This window comes from Anomaloglossus baeobatrachus, chromosome 1, assembly GCF_048569485.1.
Source record: "Anomaloglossus baeobatrachus isolate aAnoBae1 chromosome 1, aAnoBae1.hap1, whole genome shotgun sequence".
Lineage (NCBI taxonomy): Eukaryota > Metazoa > Chordata > Amphibia > Anura > Aromobatidae > Anomaloglossus > Anomaloglossus baeobatrachus.
Window position 1 is genome coordinate 154390024 of NC_134353.1, and position 21417 is coordinate 154411440.

Below are 21417 nucleotides of genomic sequence, written 5' to 3' on the forward strand. Positions count from 1 at the left end.
TGAAAGGGCTGATTCGGATGGAGTCCAAGTGCCCTGCGCTCGGTGGTGGAGACATACCGCTCCCCAGCCGGATAGACTGGCATCCGTGGTGAGGATTACCCAGGACGGAGCCAGAAAGGAGCGCCCCTGAAACAGAGACAGGGGCCGAAGCCACCACTGAAGAGAGCTCCTGGTCTGTGGCGACAGAGCCACTAACCTGTGCAAGGAGGAAGGCCGCTTGTCCCAGCAGCGGAGAATATCCAGCTGCAGGGGACGCAGATGGAACTGGGCAAAGGGAACAGCCTCCATTGACGCCACCATCTGACCCAGCACCTGCATCAGGCGCCTGAGGGAATAACGGCGGGGCCTCAGCAGAGAGCGCACCGCCAGTTGGAGGGACTGCTGTTTGACTAAGGGCAACTTCACAAGTGCCGGCAAAGTCTCGAACTGCATCCCTAGGTACGTGAGACTGGGTCGGAGTCAGAGTGGACTTGGGAAGATTGACAAGCCACCCGAATTGGGCTAGAGTGGTGAGAGTGAGCGAGACACTCCGCTGACAGTCCATGCTGGATGAAGCCTTTACCAGAAGGTCGTCCAGGTAAGGGATCACTGCCAACCCCTGTAGGTGCAGGACCGCAATCACTGCTGCCATGACCTTGGTGAATACCCGAGGAGCTGTGGCCAACCCGAAGGGGAGAGCCACGAATTGGAAATGTTCCTCTCCGATTGCAAAACGTAGCCAACGCTGGTGTGAAACTGCAAACTGGCACATGCAGATAGGCATCTCTGATGTCGATGGATGCCAGGAAATCCCCATGGGTCATTGAGGCAATGACTGATCGCAGAGACTCCATGCGAAAATGCCGCACCTGAACATGCTTGTTGAGAAGCTTGAGATCCAGGATGGGCCGGAAGGAACCGTCCTTTTTGGGGACTAGGAAGAGATTTGAGTAGAAACCTCTGAACCGTTCCCGGGCGGGAACCGGTACAATTACTCCGTTGGCCTGCAAGGATGCCACGGCCTGTGAGAAGGCGGCGGCCTTGGAGCAGGGGGGAGTTGAGAGAAAAAATCTGTTTGGCGGACTGGAAGACAATTCTATCCTGTAGCCGTGGGAGATGATATCCCTTACCCACTGATCGGAGACGTGTTGAAACCACGCGTCGCCAAAGTGGGAGAGCCTGCCACCGACTAAGGACGTTGCTGGCGCGGACAGATAGTCACGAGGAGGCTGCCTTGGTGGCAGCACCTCCTGCGGTCTTTTGTGGACGCGCTTTTGGGCACCAGTTGGATTTCTGGTCCTTGGCTGAGTTAGTGGACGAGGCTGAGGGCTTAGAGGAGGACCAGTTGGAGGAACGAAAGGAACGAAACCTCGACTGATTCCTGCCCTGGACAGGTTTCCTGGTTTTGGTTTGTGGCATGGAAGTACTCTTCCCGCCAGTAGCTTCCTTGATAATTTCATCCAGCTGTTCACCGAACAGCTGGGACCCAGCAAAAGGGAGTCCAGCAAGGTACTTCTTTGACGAAGCATCTGCCTTCCACTCTCGAAGCCACAAGATCCTGCGGATAGCGAGGGAATTAGCCGAAGTCACCGCAGTGCGGTGAGAAGCTTCCAGCATGGCAGACATGGCATAGGACGAAAAAGCTGAAGCTTGGAAAGTTAAGGAAACCATTTCAGGCATAGATTCCCTGGCGAGGGAATGCATCCCATCTAGAGAAGCAGAGATGGCTTTGAGAGCCCACACTGCTGCAAAAGTCGGGGAGAACGAAGCCCCCGCCGCTTCATATACGGATTTGGCCAGAAGATCAATCTGGCGGTCAGTGGAATCCTTAAGAGAGGTGCCATCAGCCACCGATACAACGGTCCGGGCTGAGAGTCTAGACACCGGGGGGTCTACCTTTGGGGAGTGAGCCCACTCCTTGACCACCTCAGGTGGAAAGGGAAAGCGGTCATCAGAACCACGCTTTGGGAAGCGTTTGTCAGGACAGGCCCTGGGCTTGGTCACAGCGGCCTGAAAACTGCAGTGGTTAAAGAACACACTCTTTGCTCTCTTAGGCGAGGTAAACTGGTGCTTTTCTGCCAGAGAGGGTTGCTCCTCTGATACTGGCGGATTGAGATCCAGTACAGAATTAATGGACGCAATCAAATCACTAACATCTGAGTCACTTTCGGACCTTAATGGGGCACATGGAGTTAACCTCCGAGCCCCCCGTAAAGGCATCCTCCTCGTCCTGCGAGTCAGCTCCTGAATCAGAGCCGCGGGACGAGGAAGGAGAGGGAACCCTGCGTCTCTTCTTAGAAGGACGGGGTCTGGGACCAGATGATGAATCCTCTGTGAGCTCCGGTCCTGAGAGACCCCTAGAAGCAGAGGCACCCTGTGAAAGGGGCTGATGCATGTTCAGCAAAGTCCTGGAGAGAAGTCCCATGGAGTCAGCAAAAGACTGGGAGATAGACCTAGAAAAGGATTCTACCCAAGCCGCGGGTTCAACCACAGGAGCAGGAGCAGCCTGAGAGACCACTGGGGGTGAGACTCCAGGCTGAGGCACCGCCAGGTTAGAGCAGGCATCCCAATGTGGGAATATGCTCGGTTCAGGCAGCAGGAGCTTACATGCAGTGCATACTGAATACAGCTTTGGAGCCTTGCTCCTCGTGTGAGACATGCTGCTGGAGTGCGGGCTCTGCCAGAGAATGAACCCCAGAGAGTATAATCAGAGGTCCGCAACCGGAGACCGGTTGTGGCTTACCAGACCGCTGGAGCGGTGTTGTGTGCCCTCCAGATCCCGAAGCCCGGACCCCCAAGCACAGCAACTCAGCAGAGATGCTGCAGACCAGTGCTTGCAGAGAGAACGCTGAGAAAATGGCCGCCGGAGCGAAGAGAGGGGGCGGGACTTGCCTGAGGAGCGGGAACTGGAGGGCTATAGAGACCTGCCGGGGAGGAGGGACGCCCCAGCAGTGGGGAGTATCCAGAACGGCCGCCGGGCGGAGCTGAGCCTGTCCCTCTGCATGAGTGACATGCGAGGGCAGTGAAACCGAAACTAGGCCTCCGGCGAAGCCGGGGCCTAAATTTGAGCGGCGCGGCTGGCGCGCAGGAACCATCGGCGCGGTTCTCAGGCGACAGCCAGAGAACCCGCCGGAAATGTCATAAAACACAGTCAGCACACTCTCCCACAACAATAAAGTACAGGGACCCCCAATATATAAACGTCTCAGGTACTTAGCTTGCTGAGACGCAGGGTTCCAAGTCCCTGGGGATGAGTGCTCCGGTCCGGCAGGGTCCTGAAGGGCTGCGGATGTAGACCGGTCTCCTGCCAAGCATGGAGACCGTGCTGGCTCCCACTTCAAGCCAGAGCCCAGGAGGGATTGTGAAGGAGCGCGGCATGTAAGGCTCCAGCCTTGGAAATCAACCTTAACAACACCGCCGACACAGTGGGGTGAGAAGGGACATGCCGGGAGTCCAGACTTGGACCCGCTTTTCTTCAAACTCTTTCCAAAAATCAGAAATCAGATGAGAATGCATGTGTGGATGTATGACCTCCTGAACACAAAGCGATAAACTGGCTAGATCTGGTTCTCCAGGGGGTGTATAAGCTCAGAGGGAGGAGCTACACTTTTAAGTGTAGTACTTTGTGTGTCCTCCGGAGGCAGAAGCTAAACACCCATGGTCTGGGTCTCCCATAGGAACGATAAAGAAAGGGGCATTCACCCAGAGTAGGGAAACGACAGTCCTTTATTTAATATGCGAGGACGAAGGCTGCTGTTTCGATGTGGGTGATGTGTCAATTACGGGTGTACACGTAGCAGCATTATTCCAAGAGCGAAAGGGCAGCAGTCGTTCTTGCTTCCCGCATCCTCCCTCTGCCTCTCGTTGTCCATGTGAAATAAAGGACTGTCTTTTCCCTACGGTGGGTGAGTGCACCTTTTCTTTCTACGTCTTTGAATTTGAACTGGTTACTTATTTTTTTTTGGTTGGCACCCCCGGCTTTTGGGTCCTACCTGTCCTTTTTAGCTAGCGGCTATTGCTGACAAATTAGCACTGTGAGTCAGTGGTGCTGGACTGTCTGCTTGCCGTGCTATTCTGACTATTAGATTAAATATTGATCAGAATGATGGGGGATTTTTTTTTGTCTCCAATAAGGCAAATTTATTCTTGTTACAAAAAAGAGAATTTTGTTTACTTACCGTAAATTCTTTTTCTTATAGTTCCGTATTGGGAGACCCAGACCATGGGTGTATAGCTTCTGCCTCCGGAGGACACATAAAGTACTACACTTAAAAGTGTAGCTCCTCCCTCTGAGCTTATACACCCCCTGGAGAACCAGATCTAGCCAGTTTAGTGCAAAAGCTGAAGGAGAATAGCCACCCACAAGTAAAAACAGAGCAAAAACCGGAACAACCAGAGACTCTGTCCACGACAACAGCCGGTGAAAACACGCGGAACAAGAAATTGCCAACAGGCAACAGGGAGGGAGCTGGGTCTCCCAATATGGAACTATAAGAAAAAGAATTTACGGTAAGTAAACAAAATTATCTTTTTCTTTATCGTTCCTATGGGAGACCCAGACCATGGGACGTCTCAAAGCAGTCCATGGGTGGGAAATAAACAGAAAAACTAAGAAGTAGGCAGAACCTAACTTCACAAATGGGCGACAGCCGCCTGAAGGATGCGTCTACCCAAGCTCGCATCTGCCGAAGCATGAGCATGCACTTGGTAGTGCTTTGAAAAGGTATGCAGGCTAGTCCAAGTGGCAGCCTGACAGACTTGTTGAGCCGTAGCCTGGTGCCTGAAAGCCCAAGAGGCACCGACAGCTCTGGTCGAGTGTGCCTTGATCCCCAGCGGGGGAGGCACCTGAGAACACTGGTAGGCGTCCGAAATGGTCGACCTAATCCAACGGGCTAAGGTCGGCTTAGAAGCAGAGAGGCCCTTGCGCCGACCTGTGGTTAGCACAAAAAGAGAGGTGCACCGCCTAAGAGCAGCGGTGCAAGACACATAGATCCGGAGAGCACGCACCAGATCCAGAGTATGCAACGCTTTTTCAAAGCAATGAACAGGAGCCGGACAAAAAGGAAGGTAGGGTAATGTCCTGGTTAAGGTGGAAAGGAGAGACCACCTTAGGAAGAAAGTCCGGAGTCGGACGGAGAACCACCTTGTCTTGATGAAAAACCAAAAAAGGTGACTCCGAAGAGAGCGCAGCCAAATCGGAGACTCTCCTGAGGGAAGTTATGGCCACTAGAAAGACCACTTTCTGTGAAAGACGAAACAAAGAAATCTCCCTAAGAGGCTCAAAGGGGGGTTTCTGCAAAACCGTGAGAACCAAATTGAGGTCCCAGGGGTCCAAGGGCCGCCGGTAAGGCGGAATGATGTGAGACGCGCCCTGCATGAAGGTGCGGACCTGAGCCAGCCGGGCGAGACATCGCTGGAACAGCACTGACAGAGCTGAGACTTGTCCCTTGAGAGAGTTGAGGGACAGTCCCAGCTGCAGACCGGACTGTAGAAAGGACAGAAGGGTCGGCAACGAGAATGGCCAAGGAGGATGGCCGGAAGAGCGACACCAGGACAGGAAAATTTTCCAAGTCCTGTGATAGATCTTGGCGGAGGAAGACTTACGGGCCCGAGTCATAGTGGAGATTACTTCAGGAGGGATACCAGAAGCCGTCAAGATCCAGGACTCAAGAGCCACGCCGTCAATCTGAGAGCCGCAGAATTCAGGCGGAAAAGAAGGGAATTTTGTTTACTTACCGTAAATTCCTTTTCTTCTAGCTCTTATTGGGAGACCCAGACAATTGGGTGTATAGCTACTGCCTCCGGAGGCCACACAAAGTATTACACTTTAAAAAGTGTAACCCCTCCCCTCTGCCTATACACCCTCCCGTGCATCACGGGCCCATCAGTTTTGGTGCCAAAGCAGGAAGGAGGAAAACTTATAAATTGGTCTAAGGTAAATTCAATCCGAAGGATGTTCGGAGAACTGAAACCCTGAACCAAAAGAACAATTCAACATGAACAACATGTGTACACAAAGAACAACAGCCCGAAGTGAACAGGGGCGGGTGCTGGGTCTCCCAATAGGAGCTAGAAGAAAAGGGATTTACGGTAAGTAAACAAAATTCCCTTCTTCTTTGTCGCTCCATTGGGAGACCCAGACAATTGGGACGTCCAAAAGCAGTCCCTGGGTGGGTAAAATAATACCTCGATAAAAAGAGCCGTAAAACGGCCCCCTCTTACAGGTGGGCAACCGCCGCCTGAAGGACTCGCCTACCTAGGCTGGCATCTGCCGAAGCATAGGCATGCACCTGATAGTGTTTCGTGAAGGTGTGCAGACTTGACCAGGTAGTCGCCTGACACACCTGCTGAGCCGTAGCCTGGTGCCGCAATGCCCAGGACGCACCTACGGCTCTGGTAGAATGGGCTTTCAGCCCTGAAGGAATCGGAAGCCCAGAAGAACGATAGGCTTCAAAAATCGGTTCCTTGATCCACCGAGCCAAGGTAGACTTGGAAGCCTGCGACCCCTTACGCTGGCCAGCGACAAGGACAAAGAGCGCATCAGAGCGGCGCAGGGGCGCCGTGCGAGACACGTAGATCCGGAGTGCTCTCACTAGATCTAACAAATGCAAATCCTTTTCACATTGGTGAACTGGATGAGGGCAAAATGAAGGTAAGGAGATATCCTGATTGAGATGAAAAGTGGACACCACCTTAGGGAGAAAGTCCGGGACCGGACGCAGAACCACCTTATCCTGGTGAAATACTAGGAAAGGGCCTTTGCATGACAGCGCTGCAAGCTCTGACACTCTACGGAGTGAAGTAACCGCCACTAGAAATGCCACCTTCTGCGAAAGACGTGATAGAGAGACATCCCGCAGCGGCTCAAAAGGTGGTTTTTGAAAAGCCCGTAGAACCATGTTGAGATCCCAGGGTTCCAGCGGACGCTTGTAAGGTGGGACTATGTGGCAAACTCCCTGCAGGAACGTGCGGACCTGCGGAAGCCTGGCTAGACGCTTTTGAAAAAACACGGAAAGCGCCGAGACTTGACCTTTGAGAGAGCCGAGAGACAAACCCTTGTCCAATCCCGATTGAAGGAAGGAAAGAAACCTGGGTAAGGCAAACGGCCAGGGGATAAACCCCCTCTCAGAGCACCAGGCTAAGAAGATCCTCCAAGTTCTGTGATAGATCTTGGCTGACGTTGGCTTCCTGGCCTGTCTCATAGTGGCAATGACATCTTGAGACAACCCTGAGGACGCTAAGAGCCAGGACTCAATGGCCACACAGTCAGGTTGAGGGCCGCAGAATTCAGATGGAAAAATGGCCCTTGAGATAGCAAGTCTGGTCGGTCTGGGAGCGCCCACGGTTGCCCCACCGTGAGATGCCACAGATCCGGGTACCACGACCGCCTCGGCCAATCTGGAGCGACGAGGATGGCGCGGCGGCAGTCGGACCTGATCTTGCGCAACACTCTGGGCAGCATTGCCAGAGGAGGGAATACATAAGGCAGTTGAAACTGCGACCAATCCTGAACTAAGGCGTCCGCCGCCAGAGCTCTGTGGTCCTGAGACCGTGCCATGAATGCCGGGACCTTGTTGTTGTGCCGAGACGCCATGAGATCGACGTCCGGCGTTCCCCAGCGGCAACAGATCTCTTGAAACACGTCCGGGTGGAGAGACCATTCCCCCGTGTCCATGCCCTGGCGACTGAGAAAGTCTGCTTCCCAGTTTTCTACGCCCGGAATGTGAACCGCGGAGATGGTGGAGGCTGTGGCCTCCGCCCACAGCAGATTCCGCCGGACTTCTTGGAAGGCTTGACGACTGCGAGTGCCGCCCTGGTGGTTGATGTACGCAACCGCCGTGGCGTTGTCCGACTGTATGCGGATCTGCCTGCCCTCGAGCCACCGATGGAACGCCTTGAGGGCTAGATACACTGCCCTTATCTCCAGAACATTGATCTGAAGGGAAGACTCTGTCGGAGTCCAGGTTCCCTGAGCCTTGTGGTGGAGAAAAACCGCTCCCCATCCTGACAGGCTCGCGTCCGTCGTGACCACAGCCCAGGATGGGGGCAGAAAGGATTTTCCTTTCGACAGAGAAGTGGGGAGAAGCCACCACTGAAGAGAGGTCTTGGCTTCCAGAGACAGAGAGACGTTCCTGTCCAAGGACGTCGGCCTCTTGTCCCATTTGCGGAGAATGTCCCATTGGAGTGGACGCAGATGAAATTGCGCAAATGGAACTGCCTCCATTGCTGCCACCATCTTCCCCAGGAAGTGCATGAGGCGCCTCAAGGGGTGTGACTGTGCCTGAAGAAGGGATTGCACCCCTGTCTGCAGCGACCGCTGTTTGTCCAGCGGCAGCTTGACCATCGCTGAGAGAGTATGAAACTCCATTCCGAGGTATGTCAGTGACTGGGTCGGAGACAATTTTGACTTTGGAAAATTGATGATCCACCCGAACCTCTGGAGAGTCTCCAGAGCAACGGTCAGACTGTGTTGGCATGCCACCCGTGAGGGTGCCTTGACTAGGAGATCGTCTAAGTAAGGGATCACCGAGTGGCCCTGAGAGTGAAGGATCGCTACGACGGATGCCATGACCTTGGTGAAGACCCCTGGGGCTGTCGCCAGGCCGAAAGGCAGTGCCACAAACTGAAGGTGTTCGTCCCCGATGGCGAAACGCAGGAAGCGTTGATGCTCTTGAGCGATCGGCACATGGAGATAGGCATCTTTGATGTCGATTGATGCTAGGAAGTCTCCTTGGGACATCGAAGCGATGACAGATCGGAGGGATTCCATGCGAAACCTCCTGGTTGTCACATGTCTGTTGAGCAATTTTAGGTCCAAAACGGGACGGAATGAGCCGTCCTTTTTTGGCACCACGAACAGATTGGAGTAAAAACCGCGACTGCGTTCCTGAAGGGGAACGGGGATCACCACTCCTGTTTTCAGAGTGTCCACCGCCTGAAAAAGCGCAACGGTCCGCTCGGGGGGCGGAGATGTTCTGAAAAAACGAGTCGGAGGACGAGAGCTGAACTCTATCCTGTAACCGTGAGACAGAATGTCCCTCACCCATCGGTCTTGGACATGTGGCCACCAGGCGTCGCAAAAGCGGGAGAGCCTGCCACCGACCGAGGATGCGGTTTGGGGCGGCCGAAAGTCATGAGGAGGCCGCCTTGGAGACGGTGCCTCCAGCGGTCTTTGGAGGACGTGACTTAGACCGCCATGCAGAAGAGTTCCTCTGGCTCTTCTGTGGTCTGTTGGACGAGGAGGGTTGGGATCTGGCTGAGGGCCGAAAGGACCGAAACCTCGCTTGAACTTTCCGTTGCTGAGGTCGGTTTGGTTTGGGTTGGGGTAAGGACGAGTCCTTTCCCTTGGATTGCTTAATAATTTCATCCAATCGCTCGCCAAACAGTCGGTCGCCAGAAAAAGGCAAACCGGTCAAGAACTTTTTGGAAGCAGAGTCTGCCTTCCATTCGCGTAGCCACAAGGCCCTGCGGACTGCCACAGAATTGGCGGATGCTACCCCTGTATGGCTAGCCGAGTCCAGGACAGCATTCATGGCGTAGGATGCAAATACTGACGCCTGAGAAGTCAAAGATGTTACTTGTGGCGCAGCGGTACGGGTGACCGCATTAATCTCAGACAGACAAGCTGAGATAGCCTGGAGTGCCCACACTGCTGCAAAGGCTGGGGCAAAAGATGCGCCTATGGCTTCATAGATGGATTTCAGTAGTAGCTCTATCTGCCTGTCCGTGGCATCCTTGAGCGATGCACCGTCAGCCACTGCTACTACGGATCTAGCCGCCAGTCTAGAGACTGGAGGATCCACCTTGGGACACTGAGCCCAACCCTTAACCACGTCAGCGGGGAAGGGGTAACGTGTGTCATTAAGGCGTTTAGTAAAGCGCTTGTCCGGGAAAGCCCTGTGCTTCTGGACAGCATCACTAAAGTTAGAGTGATCGAAGAAAGCACTCAGTGTACGTTTAGGAAACCTAAACTGGTGTTTCTCCTGTTGTGAAGCCGAATCCTCTGTAGGCGGAGTTGGGGGAGAAAGATCTAGCACCTGGTTGATGGACGCTATAAGATCATTTACTGTGGCGTCCCCTTCAGGTGTATCCAGATTGAGAGCAACGTCAGGATCAGAGTCCTGAGCTGCGACCTCCGCCTCCTCCTCTAGAGAATCCTCAAGCTGAGACCCCGAACTGCGTGAAGAAGTCGGGGAAGATTCTAAGCGAGCCCGCTTAGCTGGTCTGGGACTGCGGTCCGTGCCGGAGTCCTGCACGTAATAACTAGAGGCCACACCAGGAACACGCTTAGTCGCAGACCGAGAGGGGCCTGGGGGTGATCCCGCAGTGCCCGGGGCCTGTGTAAGGGCCGGTCTGGACTGCAAAACCTCTAGAAACTTAGCAGACCATTTATCCATAGACTGAGTCATGGAATGAGAAAGCGACTCAGAGAGTTTGTCAGCTAAAACAGCAAACTCTGTCCCTGCCATCTGGACAGGGGGGGCCGGTGGTTCTACCTGGGCCGAGGGACCCCCTAGTGCCTCAGGCTCCGGCTGAGCGAGTGCCACAGGGGCCGAGCATTGCTCACAGTGAGGGTAGGTGGAACCTGCAGGTAACATAGCCGCACAAGAGGTACAGGTAGCAAAATAACCCTGTGCCTTGGCCCCCTTGCTCCTTGTGAACGACATGCTGTTGTCTCCCAGGAGCGTGATCACTGAGGGTATATAGCCACAAGTTAACAATACAGCTGAACCGGAAAAGTATACAAATATAATGGATCTATATACAGTTCAGCACCCTAGGGGGACCAGCACCGGTAACCGGTGTGGCTTACCAACCGCTCCAGCGGTGTGTGGCCACCAGATTCCCTGCCTCGGGTCTCCCAGAGCTGCAGCCAGACGTCCTCCACCGGCAGGATGTGTTAAAACATGGCTGTCGGCGTTCACAGGGGAGGAGGGAGCCGTGGGGGGACTTACAAAAGTGCGGGAATCTGGTGCCCCATAGGGATTAGTGAGGGGGGAGGAGGACAGCTATGTGTGCGCCAGCCCTCACTGTCGGCGTCAGCCCGACCGTCCCGCCCTTGCCCCTGACTGGCAGGCCCGTGGGCGGGCGTTTAATGTACTAGGCCGCAAAAGCCGGGGACTAAAGTAGAAACCGCGGCCGGCAAGCAGGCATGGTCGGCGCGGTAGTCCCGGACAAAAAACCAACACTGCATGCGCTGCAGCGTCTGATGCACCGTCCCAAAGGGGACACAGAGTACCTGTAGTTGCAGGGCCTTGTCCCTGACGATACTCAGTCTCCTGTCCGGCAGATACCACCAGGGGCTGCGGAGGCAGCCCGGTCCCAGTGAATGGATGACCGGTTAGGATCCCATTTCACCCAGAGCCCCTAAGGGATGGGGAAGGAAAGCGGCATGTGGGCTCCAGCCTCTGTACCCGCAATGGGTACCTCAACCTGAACAACACCGCCGACTCAGTGGGGTGAGAAGGGAGCATGCCGGGGGCCCTGTAAAGGGCCCTCTTTTCTTCCATCCGAAATAGTCAGCAGCTGCTGCTGACTAAAATGTGGAGCATTGTGTGCATGTGTGCCTCCTTCAACACAAAGCTAAAAACTGATGGGCCCGTTTTGCACGGGAGGGTGTATAGGCAGAGGGGAGGGGTTACACTTTTTAAAGTGTAATACTTTGTGTGGCCTCCGGAGGCAGTAGCTATACACCCAATTGTCTGGGTCTCCCAATGGAGCGACAAAGAAACGGACCTTGTGAGAGAAGGTCTGGACAGTCCGGAAGATGCCACGGCACCTCTACGGACAGATGGAGCAGGTCTGGGTACCAAGCTCGCCTGGGCCAATCCGGAGCAATGAGGATGACTCGACGGCCCTCCATTCTGATCTTGCGCAGGACTCTGGGCAAGAGGGCTAGAGGGGGAAACACGTAGGACAGACGAAACTGGGACCAGTTTTGAACCAGAGCGTCCGCGGCGAATGCCTGAGGATCGTGGGAGCGAGCCACATAAAACGGGAACTTTGTTGTTGTGGCGGGATGCCATTAGGTCCACGTCCGGAGTGCCTCATTTGCGGCAGATTGACTGAAAAACTGCCGGGTGCAGGGACCACTCGCCACTGTCCACGGTTTGACGGCTGAGATAATCTGCCTCCCAGTTTTCCACGCCTGGGATGTGGACTGCGGAAATGGTGGACTTGGAGTCCTCCGCCCATTGAAGGATGCGTTGTACCTCCAACATTGCCAGGCGGCTGCGTGTCCCGCCTTGGTGATTGATGTAGGCAACCGCTGTCGCGTTGTCTGACTGGACTCGGATGTGCCTGCCCGCCAGCAGATGGTGAAAGGCTAGGAGAGCCAGAAGCACGGCTCTGGTTTCCAGCACATTGATCGAAAGGGCTGACTCGGACGGAGTCCAAGTGCCCTGCGCTCGGTGGTGGAGACATACCGCTCCCCAGCCGGATAGACTGGCATCCGTGGTGAGGATCACCCAGGACGGAGCCAGAAAGGAGCGCCCCTGAGACAGAGAGAGGGGCTGAAGCCACTACTGAAGAGAGCTCCTGGTCTGTGGCGACAGAGCCACTAACCTGTGCAAGGAGGAAGGCCGCTTGTCCCAACAGCGGAGAATGTCCAGCTGCAGTGAACGCAGATGGAACTGGGCAAAGGGAACAGCCTCCATTGACGCCACCATCTGCCCAGCACCTGCATCAGGCGCCTGAGGGAATAACGGCGGGGCCTCAGCAGAGAGCGCACCGCCAGTTGGAGGGACTGCTGTTTGACAAAGGGCAACTTCACAAGTGCCGGCAGTGTCTCGAACTGCATCCCTAGGTACGCGAGACTCTGGGTCGGAGTCAGAGTGGATTTGGGAAGATTGACAAGCCACCCGAAATGGGCTAGAGTGGCGAGAGTGAGCGAGACACTCCGCTGACAGTCCACGCTGGATGAAGCCTTGATTAGAAGGTCGTCCAGGTAAGGGATCACTGCCAACCCCTGTAGGTGCAGGACCGCAATCACTGCTGCCATGACCTTGGTGAATACCCGAGGAGCTGTGGCCAACCCGAAGGGGAGAGCCACGAATTGGAAATGTTCCTCTCCGATTGCAAAACGTAGCCAACGCTGGTGTGAAACTGCAATTGGCACATGCAGATAGGCATCTCTGATGTCGATGGATGCCAGGAAATCCCCTTGGGTCATTGAGGCAATGACTGATCGCAGAGACTCCATGCGAAAATGCCGCACCTGAACATGCTTGTTGAGAAGCTTGAGATCCAGGATGGGCCGGAAGGAACCGTCCATTTTGGGGACTAGGAAGAGATTTGAGTAGAAACCTCTGAACCGTTCCCGGGCGGGAACCGGTACAATTACTCCGTTGGCCTGCAAGGATGCCACGGCCTGAGAGAAGGCAGCAGCCTTGGAGCAAGGGGGAGTTGACCGAAAAAAATCTGTTTGGCGGGCTGGAAGAGAATTCTATCCTGTAGCCGTGAGAGATGATGTCCCTCACCCACTGATCGGAGACGTGTTGAAACCACGCGTCGCCAAAGTGGGAGAGCCTGCCACCGACTAAGGATGTTGCTGGCGCGGACAGATAGTCACGAGGAGGCTGCCTTGGCGGCAGCACCTCCTGCGGTCTTTTGTGGACGCGCTTTTGGGCGCCAGTTGGATTTCTGGTCCTTGGCTGAGTTAGTGGACGAGGCCGAGGGCTTAAAGGACGACCAGTTGGAGGAACGAAAGGAACGAAACCTCGACTGATTCCTGCCCTGGACAGGTTTCCTGGTTTTGGTTTGTGGCATGGAAGTACTCTTCCCGCCAGTAGCTTCCTTAATAATTTCATCCAGCTGTTCACCGAACAGCCGGGACCCAGCAAAAGGGAGTCCAGCAAGGTACTTCTTTGAAGAAGCATCTGCCTTCCACTCTCGAAGCCACAATATCCTGCGGATAGCGAGGGAATTAGCCTAAGCCACCGCAGTGCGGTGAGAAGCTTCCAGCATGGCAGACATGGCATAGGACGAAGAAGCTGAAGCTTGGGAAGTTAAGGTAACCATTTCGGGCATAGATTCCCTGGCGAGGGAATGCATCTCCTCTAGAGAAGCAGAGATGGCTTTGAGAGCCCACACTGCTGCAAAAGTGGGAGAGAACAAGGCCCCCACCGCTTCATATACGGATTTGGCCAGAAGGTCAATCTGGCGGTCAGTGGAATCCTTAAGAGAGGTGCCATCAGCCACCGATACAACGGTCCGGGCTGAGAGTCTAGACACCGGGGGGTCTACCTTTGGGGAGTGAGCCCACTCCTTGACCACCTCAGGTGGAAAGGGAAAGCGGTCGTCAGAACCACGCTTTGGGAAGCGTTTGTCAGGACAGGCCCTGGGCTTGGTCACAGCGGCCTGAAAACTGGAGTGGTTAAAGAACACACTCTTTGCTCTCTTAGGCGAGGTAAACTGGTGCTTTTCTGCCAGAGAGGGTTGTTCCTCTGATACTGGCGGATTGAGATCCAGTACAGAATTAATGGACGCAATCAAATCACTAACATCTGAGTCACTTTCGGACAGATCATTGGGGCACATGGAGTTAACCTCCGAGCCCCCCGTAAAGGCATCCTCCTCGTCCTGCGAGTCAGCTCCTGAATCAGAGCCGCGGGACGAGGAAGGAGAGGGAACCCTGCGTCTCTTCTTAGAAGGACGGGGTCTGGGACCAGAGGATGAATCCTCTGTGAGCACCGGTCCTGAGAGACCCCTAGCAGCAGAGGCACCCTGTGAAAGGGGCTGATGCATGTTCAGCAAAGTCCTGGACAGAAGTCCTGGACAGAAGTCCCATGGAGTCAGCAAAAGACTGGGAGATAGACCTAGAAAAGGATTCTACCCAAGCCGGGGGTTCAGCCACAGGAGCAGGAGCAGCCTGAGAGACCACTGGGGGTGAGACTCCAGGCTGAGGCACTGCCAGGTTAGAGAAGGCATCACAATGTGGGAATATGCTCGGTTCAGGCAGCAGGAGCTTACATGCAGTGCATACTGAATACAGCTTTGGAGCCTTGCTCCTCGTGTGAGACATGCTGCTGGAGTGCGGGCTCTGCCAGAGAATGAACCCCAGAGAGTATAATCAGAGGTCCACAACCGGAGTTGTGGCTTACCAGACCGCTGGAGCGGTGTTGTGTGCCCTCCAGATCCCGAAGCCCGGACCCCCAAGCACAGCAACTCAGCAGAGATGCTGCAGACCAGCGCTGCTGCAGAGAGAACGCTGATAGAATGGCCGCCGGAGCGAAGAGAGGGGGCGGGACTTGCATGAGGAGCGGGATCTGGAGGGCCATAGAGACCTACAGGGGAGGAGACACACACTGCAGAGAGGAGTGCCTCCCCTGTGCTGAACGGCTGCCGGGCGGAGCCGAGCCTGTCCCTCTGCATGAGTGACATGCGAGGGCAGAGAAACCGAAACTAGGCCTCCGGCGAAGCCGGGGCCTAAATTTGAGCAGCGCGGCCGGCGCGCAGGCACCATCGGCGCGGTTCTCAGGCGACAGCCAGAGAACCTGCCGGAAATGTCATAAAACACAGTCAGCACACTCTCCCACAACAATAAAGTACAGGGACCCCTAATATATAAACGTCTCAGGTACTTAGCTGGCTGAGACGCAGGGTTCCAAGTCCCTGGGGATGAGTGCTCCGGTCCGGCAGGGTCCTGAAGGGCTGCGGATGGAGACCGGTCTCCTGCCAAGCATGGAGACCGTGCTGGCTCCCACTTCAAGCCAGAGCCCAGGAGGGATTGTGAAGGAGCGCGGCATGTAAGGCTCCAGCCTTGGAAATCAACCTTAACAACACCGCCGACACAGTGGGGTGAGAAGGGACATGCCGGGAGTCCAGACTTGGACCCGCTTTTCTTCAAACTCTTTCCAAAAATCAGAAATCAGATGAGAATGCATGTGTGGATGTATGACCTCCTGAACACAAAGCGATAAACTGGCTAGATCTGGTTCTCCAGAGGGTGTATAAGCTCAGAGGGAGGAGCTACACTTTTAAGTGTAGTACTTTGTGTGTCCTCCGGAGGCAGAAGCTAAACACCCGTGGTCTGGGTCTCCCATAGGAACGATAAAGAAATGCTCTATAAAGGTGCCAGAAAAGTCGGAGTACAGCGTTCTCTACAAGGAACGAGGGATCGGACCTCTATCGATCAATAAGAAATCACCAAACCTGGGAATAGGGGACGACTTGATTTCACTGAACCTATTTAACGCCCATGTAAACATTGTAACAATGACAGGTCAGGGTACATATAAAAAACATTGAGAACTGATTATCTTTTGTGCCACCACCATTAGAATTATCTTTATTAATGACACGACGTGTTAGGCTATGTGCCCACGTGTGCGCGCTCTGCACAGCAGCGTAATGTCACTGAATGCGCGCTTCAGAGCGCAGCTGAAAAGCTCCGTTCTGAAGCTTCGGTGACTGCAGAATTCGTGCGCTCTGGATGCTGCCTCTCCCTATAGACAGAGCGGGGGCTGCATGCAAAGCGCACAAAAGAAGTGACATATTACTTCTTAGAACGCAGCGATTTGACTGTGTTCTAATATGCCACGTGGGCATGGATTAGGCACAATCTTCATAGATCGTGCTGGTGAGTGACGCAGGACGCATGCAGTTACGCTGCAGTGCAGATCGCAGCGTGACTGCATGAAAATACGCCATGTGGGCACAGAGCCTAAGTGTGAATACTGGTCATAGCACCACATTCAGCACAAGGATGCCGTGAAAGCCATTATTCAGAGCACAGACGATTGCTCCCTGCCGACATCATTATTCTCCTACAGGAAGTGGCCCTGAGATCCATAACGGGCAGAAGGTTTAGGGGTGCTTCACACACAGCGAGATCGCTGCTGAGTCACGGTTTTTGTGACGCAGCAGTGACCTCATTAGTGATCTCGCTGTGTGTGACACTGAGCAGCGATCTGGCCCCTGCTGTGAGATCGCTGCTCGTTACACACAGCCCTGGTTCGTTTTTTTATTGTTGCTCTCCCGCTGTGACGCACACATCGCTGTGTGTGACAGCGAGAGAGCGACGAAATGAAGCGAGCAGAGAGCAGGATCTGGCGTCTGGCAGCTGCGGTAAGCTGTAACCAGGGTAAACATTGGGTAACCAAGGTGGTTACCCGATATTTACCTTCGTTACCAGCCTCTGCAGCTCTCACACTGCCTGTGCTGCCGGCTCCCTGCTCTCTGCACATGTAGCTGCAGTACACATCGGGTAATTAACCCGATGTGTACTGTAGCTAGGAGAGCAGGGAGCCAGCGCTAAGCAGTGTGCGCAGCTCCCTGCTCTCTGCACATGTAGCGACGTTATGATCGCTGCTGCGTCGCTGTGTTTGACAGCTAAGCAGCGATCATAACAGCGACATACAAGGTCGCTGTTACGTCACAGAAAATGGTGACGTAACAGCGACGTCGCCGTCGCTATGTGTGAACCCAGCTTTAGACTCAGAGAGATGATAAATCAGTGACTTGTAAGGTCTTATTACAGCTTTACCTTATAGTTTATGAATCCAGCCATAGTCTTTATTTCCAGCATATTTGTCTCATGGGCCCTCAGCTCATGCACCAAGTTATATGCAGTCCGGTAATTCCTGAAAATAGAAATATTTGGTTAAGAAATTAAATGGGACATTGCAAATATTCATCCGACTGATCAAACACTGATGCACCAAGCAAAAACACACAGATTTCCGTATGCCCCAAAACTAAATGGCGACAGCTCAGGTGAGATCTGTACACATGGGGAGGACGGGTGCAAGACATGGCACAAGCACAGTTCTGGAAGACGCTTACTTTAAGGCATTCTGTGTATCCTGTTTCAGCTCACTGAAGAACGCAATCTTGAACTGATGCCTCACAAACAGCAGCTGTAAAAAGACGAGAAATTGGGTGAAAAGTTAAAAAACAAAAAAAAAACAAAAAAAAACAAAAACCCACACATTGGCAGACACTAAAGTTAACCCCTTCAGCCCTGGGGCACTTTCCGTTTTTGAGTTTTTGTTTTTTGCTCCCCTTCTTCGAGAGCTGTAACTTTTTTATTTTTCCGTCAATCTTGCCATATGAGGGCTTGTTTTTTGCGGGACAAGTTGTACTTTTAAATGAAACCATAAGTTTTACCATATCGTGTACTGGAAAACAGCAAAAAAATTCCAAGTGTGGAAAAACTGCAAAAAAAGTGTGATGGCACAATAGTTTTTGGGATGTTTTATTCACGGTGTTCACTATATGGTAAAACTGCTGTGTGGGTATGATGCCTGAGGTCGGTGCGAGTTTGTAGACACCAAACATGTATAGGTTTACTTGTATCTAAGGGGATAAAAAAAAATTCACAAGCTTGTCCAATAAAAGTGGCACACGTTTTGCACCATTTTCCGAAAACCGTAGAGTTCTCATTTTTTGGGATCTATGGCTCAGTAACGGCTTATTTTTTTGCATCTCGAGCTGTCGTTTCTAATGGTACCATTTTTGTGCAGATGCTACGTTTTGATCGCCTGTTATTGCATTTTGCGTAAAACTTGCCGCGACCAAAAACCGTAATTTTGGCGTTTGGAATTTTTTTTGCCACTATGCCGTTTACCAATCAGATTAATTGATTTTATATTTTGATAGATCGGGCATTTCTGAATGCGGCGATACCAAATATGGGTATATTTATTTTTTTAACCCTTCAATTTTCAATGGGGGAAAGGGGGGGTGATTTGAACTTTTAGGTTTTTTTTTATTTTTTAAAACCTTTTTTTTAATTTTACTAGTCCCCCTAGGGGGCTATAGTGATCAGCAATCCGATCGCTCTTATCTATCTGCTGATCACAGCTATACAGCTGTAAACAGCAGATTCAGTCCCTTCCTTTTTCTCTCTACTCCCGGCCGAGGGAAAACGAAAGTGAAACTTCATAGCTGCAGGCGTCATCATATGACCCTGTGCTACGATGGCAACCACCGAAAGTCACGTGTTCACGCACGTGACTTCCGGTGGGGGCGGCGGTAAGTAAAAATCATGGCCGCGCACATATAGATCTCGCTGCCAGACTTTGGCAGCGAGATTTAAGGGGTTAAATGTTGTGAGTGAAAGCTATTCCACTCGCAACATGCAGGCACACATGTCAGCTGTTGAAAACAGCTGATATGTGTGCTGAACGCCGCCGCCTGCCCGCGGCAGGGGGCGGGGCTTAACGGGACACGCTCCATGACGGATATATCCTTCCATGGTCGTGAAGGGGTTAAAAATGAAAACCAGACATTGAAGGCACCAACACTGCACCCATCCCCAGCCTGGTTAGGATACCACAGTAATAAGACTTCCAAAGCTGTACACAATGTAAAACACCAAATGCATTACATGTTGTAGATCAGGGGTCCCCCGCCTGCGGGTTGTGGGGCCGCGATGTATTGCCGCCGGGTGTATGACAGCTTAGTGCCTTATTACCAGCCCTCTGTGAAGAAGCTGTGGACGTCATTATCAGGTAATGGGCGGCTGGATGTTGTTTGCACTCTCTCTCTCAGAGATGAATGTGGCTCCCAAAAGGTAGAAATGTTTGGAGACCAGCACATTAGACAATATAATGTTTCTCCCTCTTATTTGCAGGAATTTCCATTCTAACCAATGATCTTGAGTAGAAATCTGCTGAGTTTTGGGGTGCAGTTAATAATTAACAAGAGTTACTGGATCGTTATTACAAATGGGGCATTTACTATGAATACATGAGGGACATCTAACTAAGAGAAATGGTAATAGGAGAGGGTGGTGGAGAATGGGAAGTGGGGAGACTGATATGCTACCTTTACATCAACCACACAGTCAAGCATGGCCCATACAGTGCCCATCCCTGTAACACCTCCACATGATAGTATCATCCCATTAGGCCAGTCTTTAGAGTCCTCCAGGAACATGCACATGGCTGCTGGTGCTCTCCTGAAGATGGGTCTCTTAAATCCACAATGGGTTAGGGGTGCTTCACACATAGCGACAGCGACAACGACGTCGCTGTTACGTCACCATTTTCTGTGACGTAACAGCGACCTGGTAAGTCGCTGTTATGATCGCTGCTTAGCTGTCAAACACAGCGACGCAGCAGCGATCATAACATCGCTACATGTGCAGAGAGCAGGGAGCCGCGCACACTGCTTAGCGCTGGCTCCTCGCTCTCCTAGCTACAGTACACATCAGGTTAATTAACCCGATGTGTACAGCAGCTACATGTGCAGAGAGCCGGAGCCGGCAGCACAGGCAACGTGAGAGCTGCGGAGGCTGGTAACTAAGGTAAATATCGGGTAACCACCTTAGTTACCCGATGTTTACCGTGGTTACAGCTTACCGCAGCTGCCAGATGGCCGGCTCCTGCTCCCTGCTCGCTTCATTTCGTCGCTCTCTCGCCGTCACACACAGCGATGTGTGCGTCACAGCGGGAGAGCGCCTTTGAAGAAAACGAACCAGGGCTGTGTGTAACGAGCAGCGATCTCGCAGCAGGGGCCAGATCGCTGCTCAGTGTCACACACAGCGAGATCGCTAATGAGGTCACTGTTGCGTCACCAAAACCGTGCCGTAGCAGCGATTTCGGTAGCGATCTCGCTATGTGTGAAGCACCCCTTAGAGTCAAGAGTCTTTACAAATGTACCATAGGTGCAATGTTTTCATCTTCCTGTGGGTGACTTCTTGGTATACAGATGAAGGTCTTCATATCAAAATGCCTGAGGACAGGTTTAGGAGTGCTTCACACACAGCCAGCTCGCTGCCGAGATCGCTGCTGAGTCACGCTTTTTGTGACGCAGCAGTGACCTCATTAGCGATCTCGCTGTCTGTGACACTGAGCAGGGGTACCTTCACACTTTAGCGATGCAGCAGCGATCCGACCAGCGATCTGACCTGGTCAGGATCGCTGCTGCATCGCTACATGGTCGCTGGTGAGCTGTCAAACAGGCAGATCTCACCAGCGACCAGTGAACAGCCCCCAGCCAGCAGCGACGTGCAAGCGACGCTGCGCTTGCACGGAGCCGGCGTCTGGAAGCTGCGGACACTGGTAACTAAGGTAAACATCGGGTATGGTTACCCGATGTTTACATTAGTTACCAGCGCACACCGCTTAGCTGTGTGTGCAGGGAGCAGGGAGCCGCGCACACTGAGTGCTGGCTCCTTGCTCTCCTAGCTACAGTACACATCGGGTTAATTAACCCGATGTGTACAGCAGCTACATGTGCAGAGAGCCGGAGCCGGCAGCACAGGCAGCGTGAGAGCTGCGGAGGCTGGTAACTAAGGTAAATACCGGGTAACCACCTTGTTTACCCGATGTTTATCTTAGTTACCAGCCTCCGCAGCTGCCAGACGCCGGCTCCTGCTCCATGCTCGCTTCATTTGTCGCTCTCTCGCTGTCACACACAGCGATCTGTGTGTCACAGCGGGAGAGCGCCTTTGAAGAAAACGAACCAGGGCTGTGTGTAACGAGCAGCGAT

The 21417-nt window shown here is 53.3% G+C and overlaps 1 protein-coding gene across 1 annotated transcript in view; it reads right to left on the bottom strand.

Annotated features, from left to right (window-relative positions):
- TRAPPC11 (trafficking protein particle complex subunit 11) overlaps nucleotides 1–21417 on the bottom strand; it is a 155308-nt gene that overhangs the window by 99331 nt on the left and 34560 nt on the right. The window contains exons 7-8 of the mRNA XM_075347156.1: nucleotides 17764–17837; nucleotides 17465–17561 (exon numbers count right to left, since the gene is read on the bottom strand). Of these exons, the coding sequence (XP_075203271.1) occupies nucleotides 17465–17561; nucleotides 17764–17837 (171 nt within the window). The remainder of the gene's footprint in view (nucleotides 1–17464; nucleotides 17562–17763; nucleotides 17838–21417) is intronic.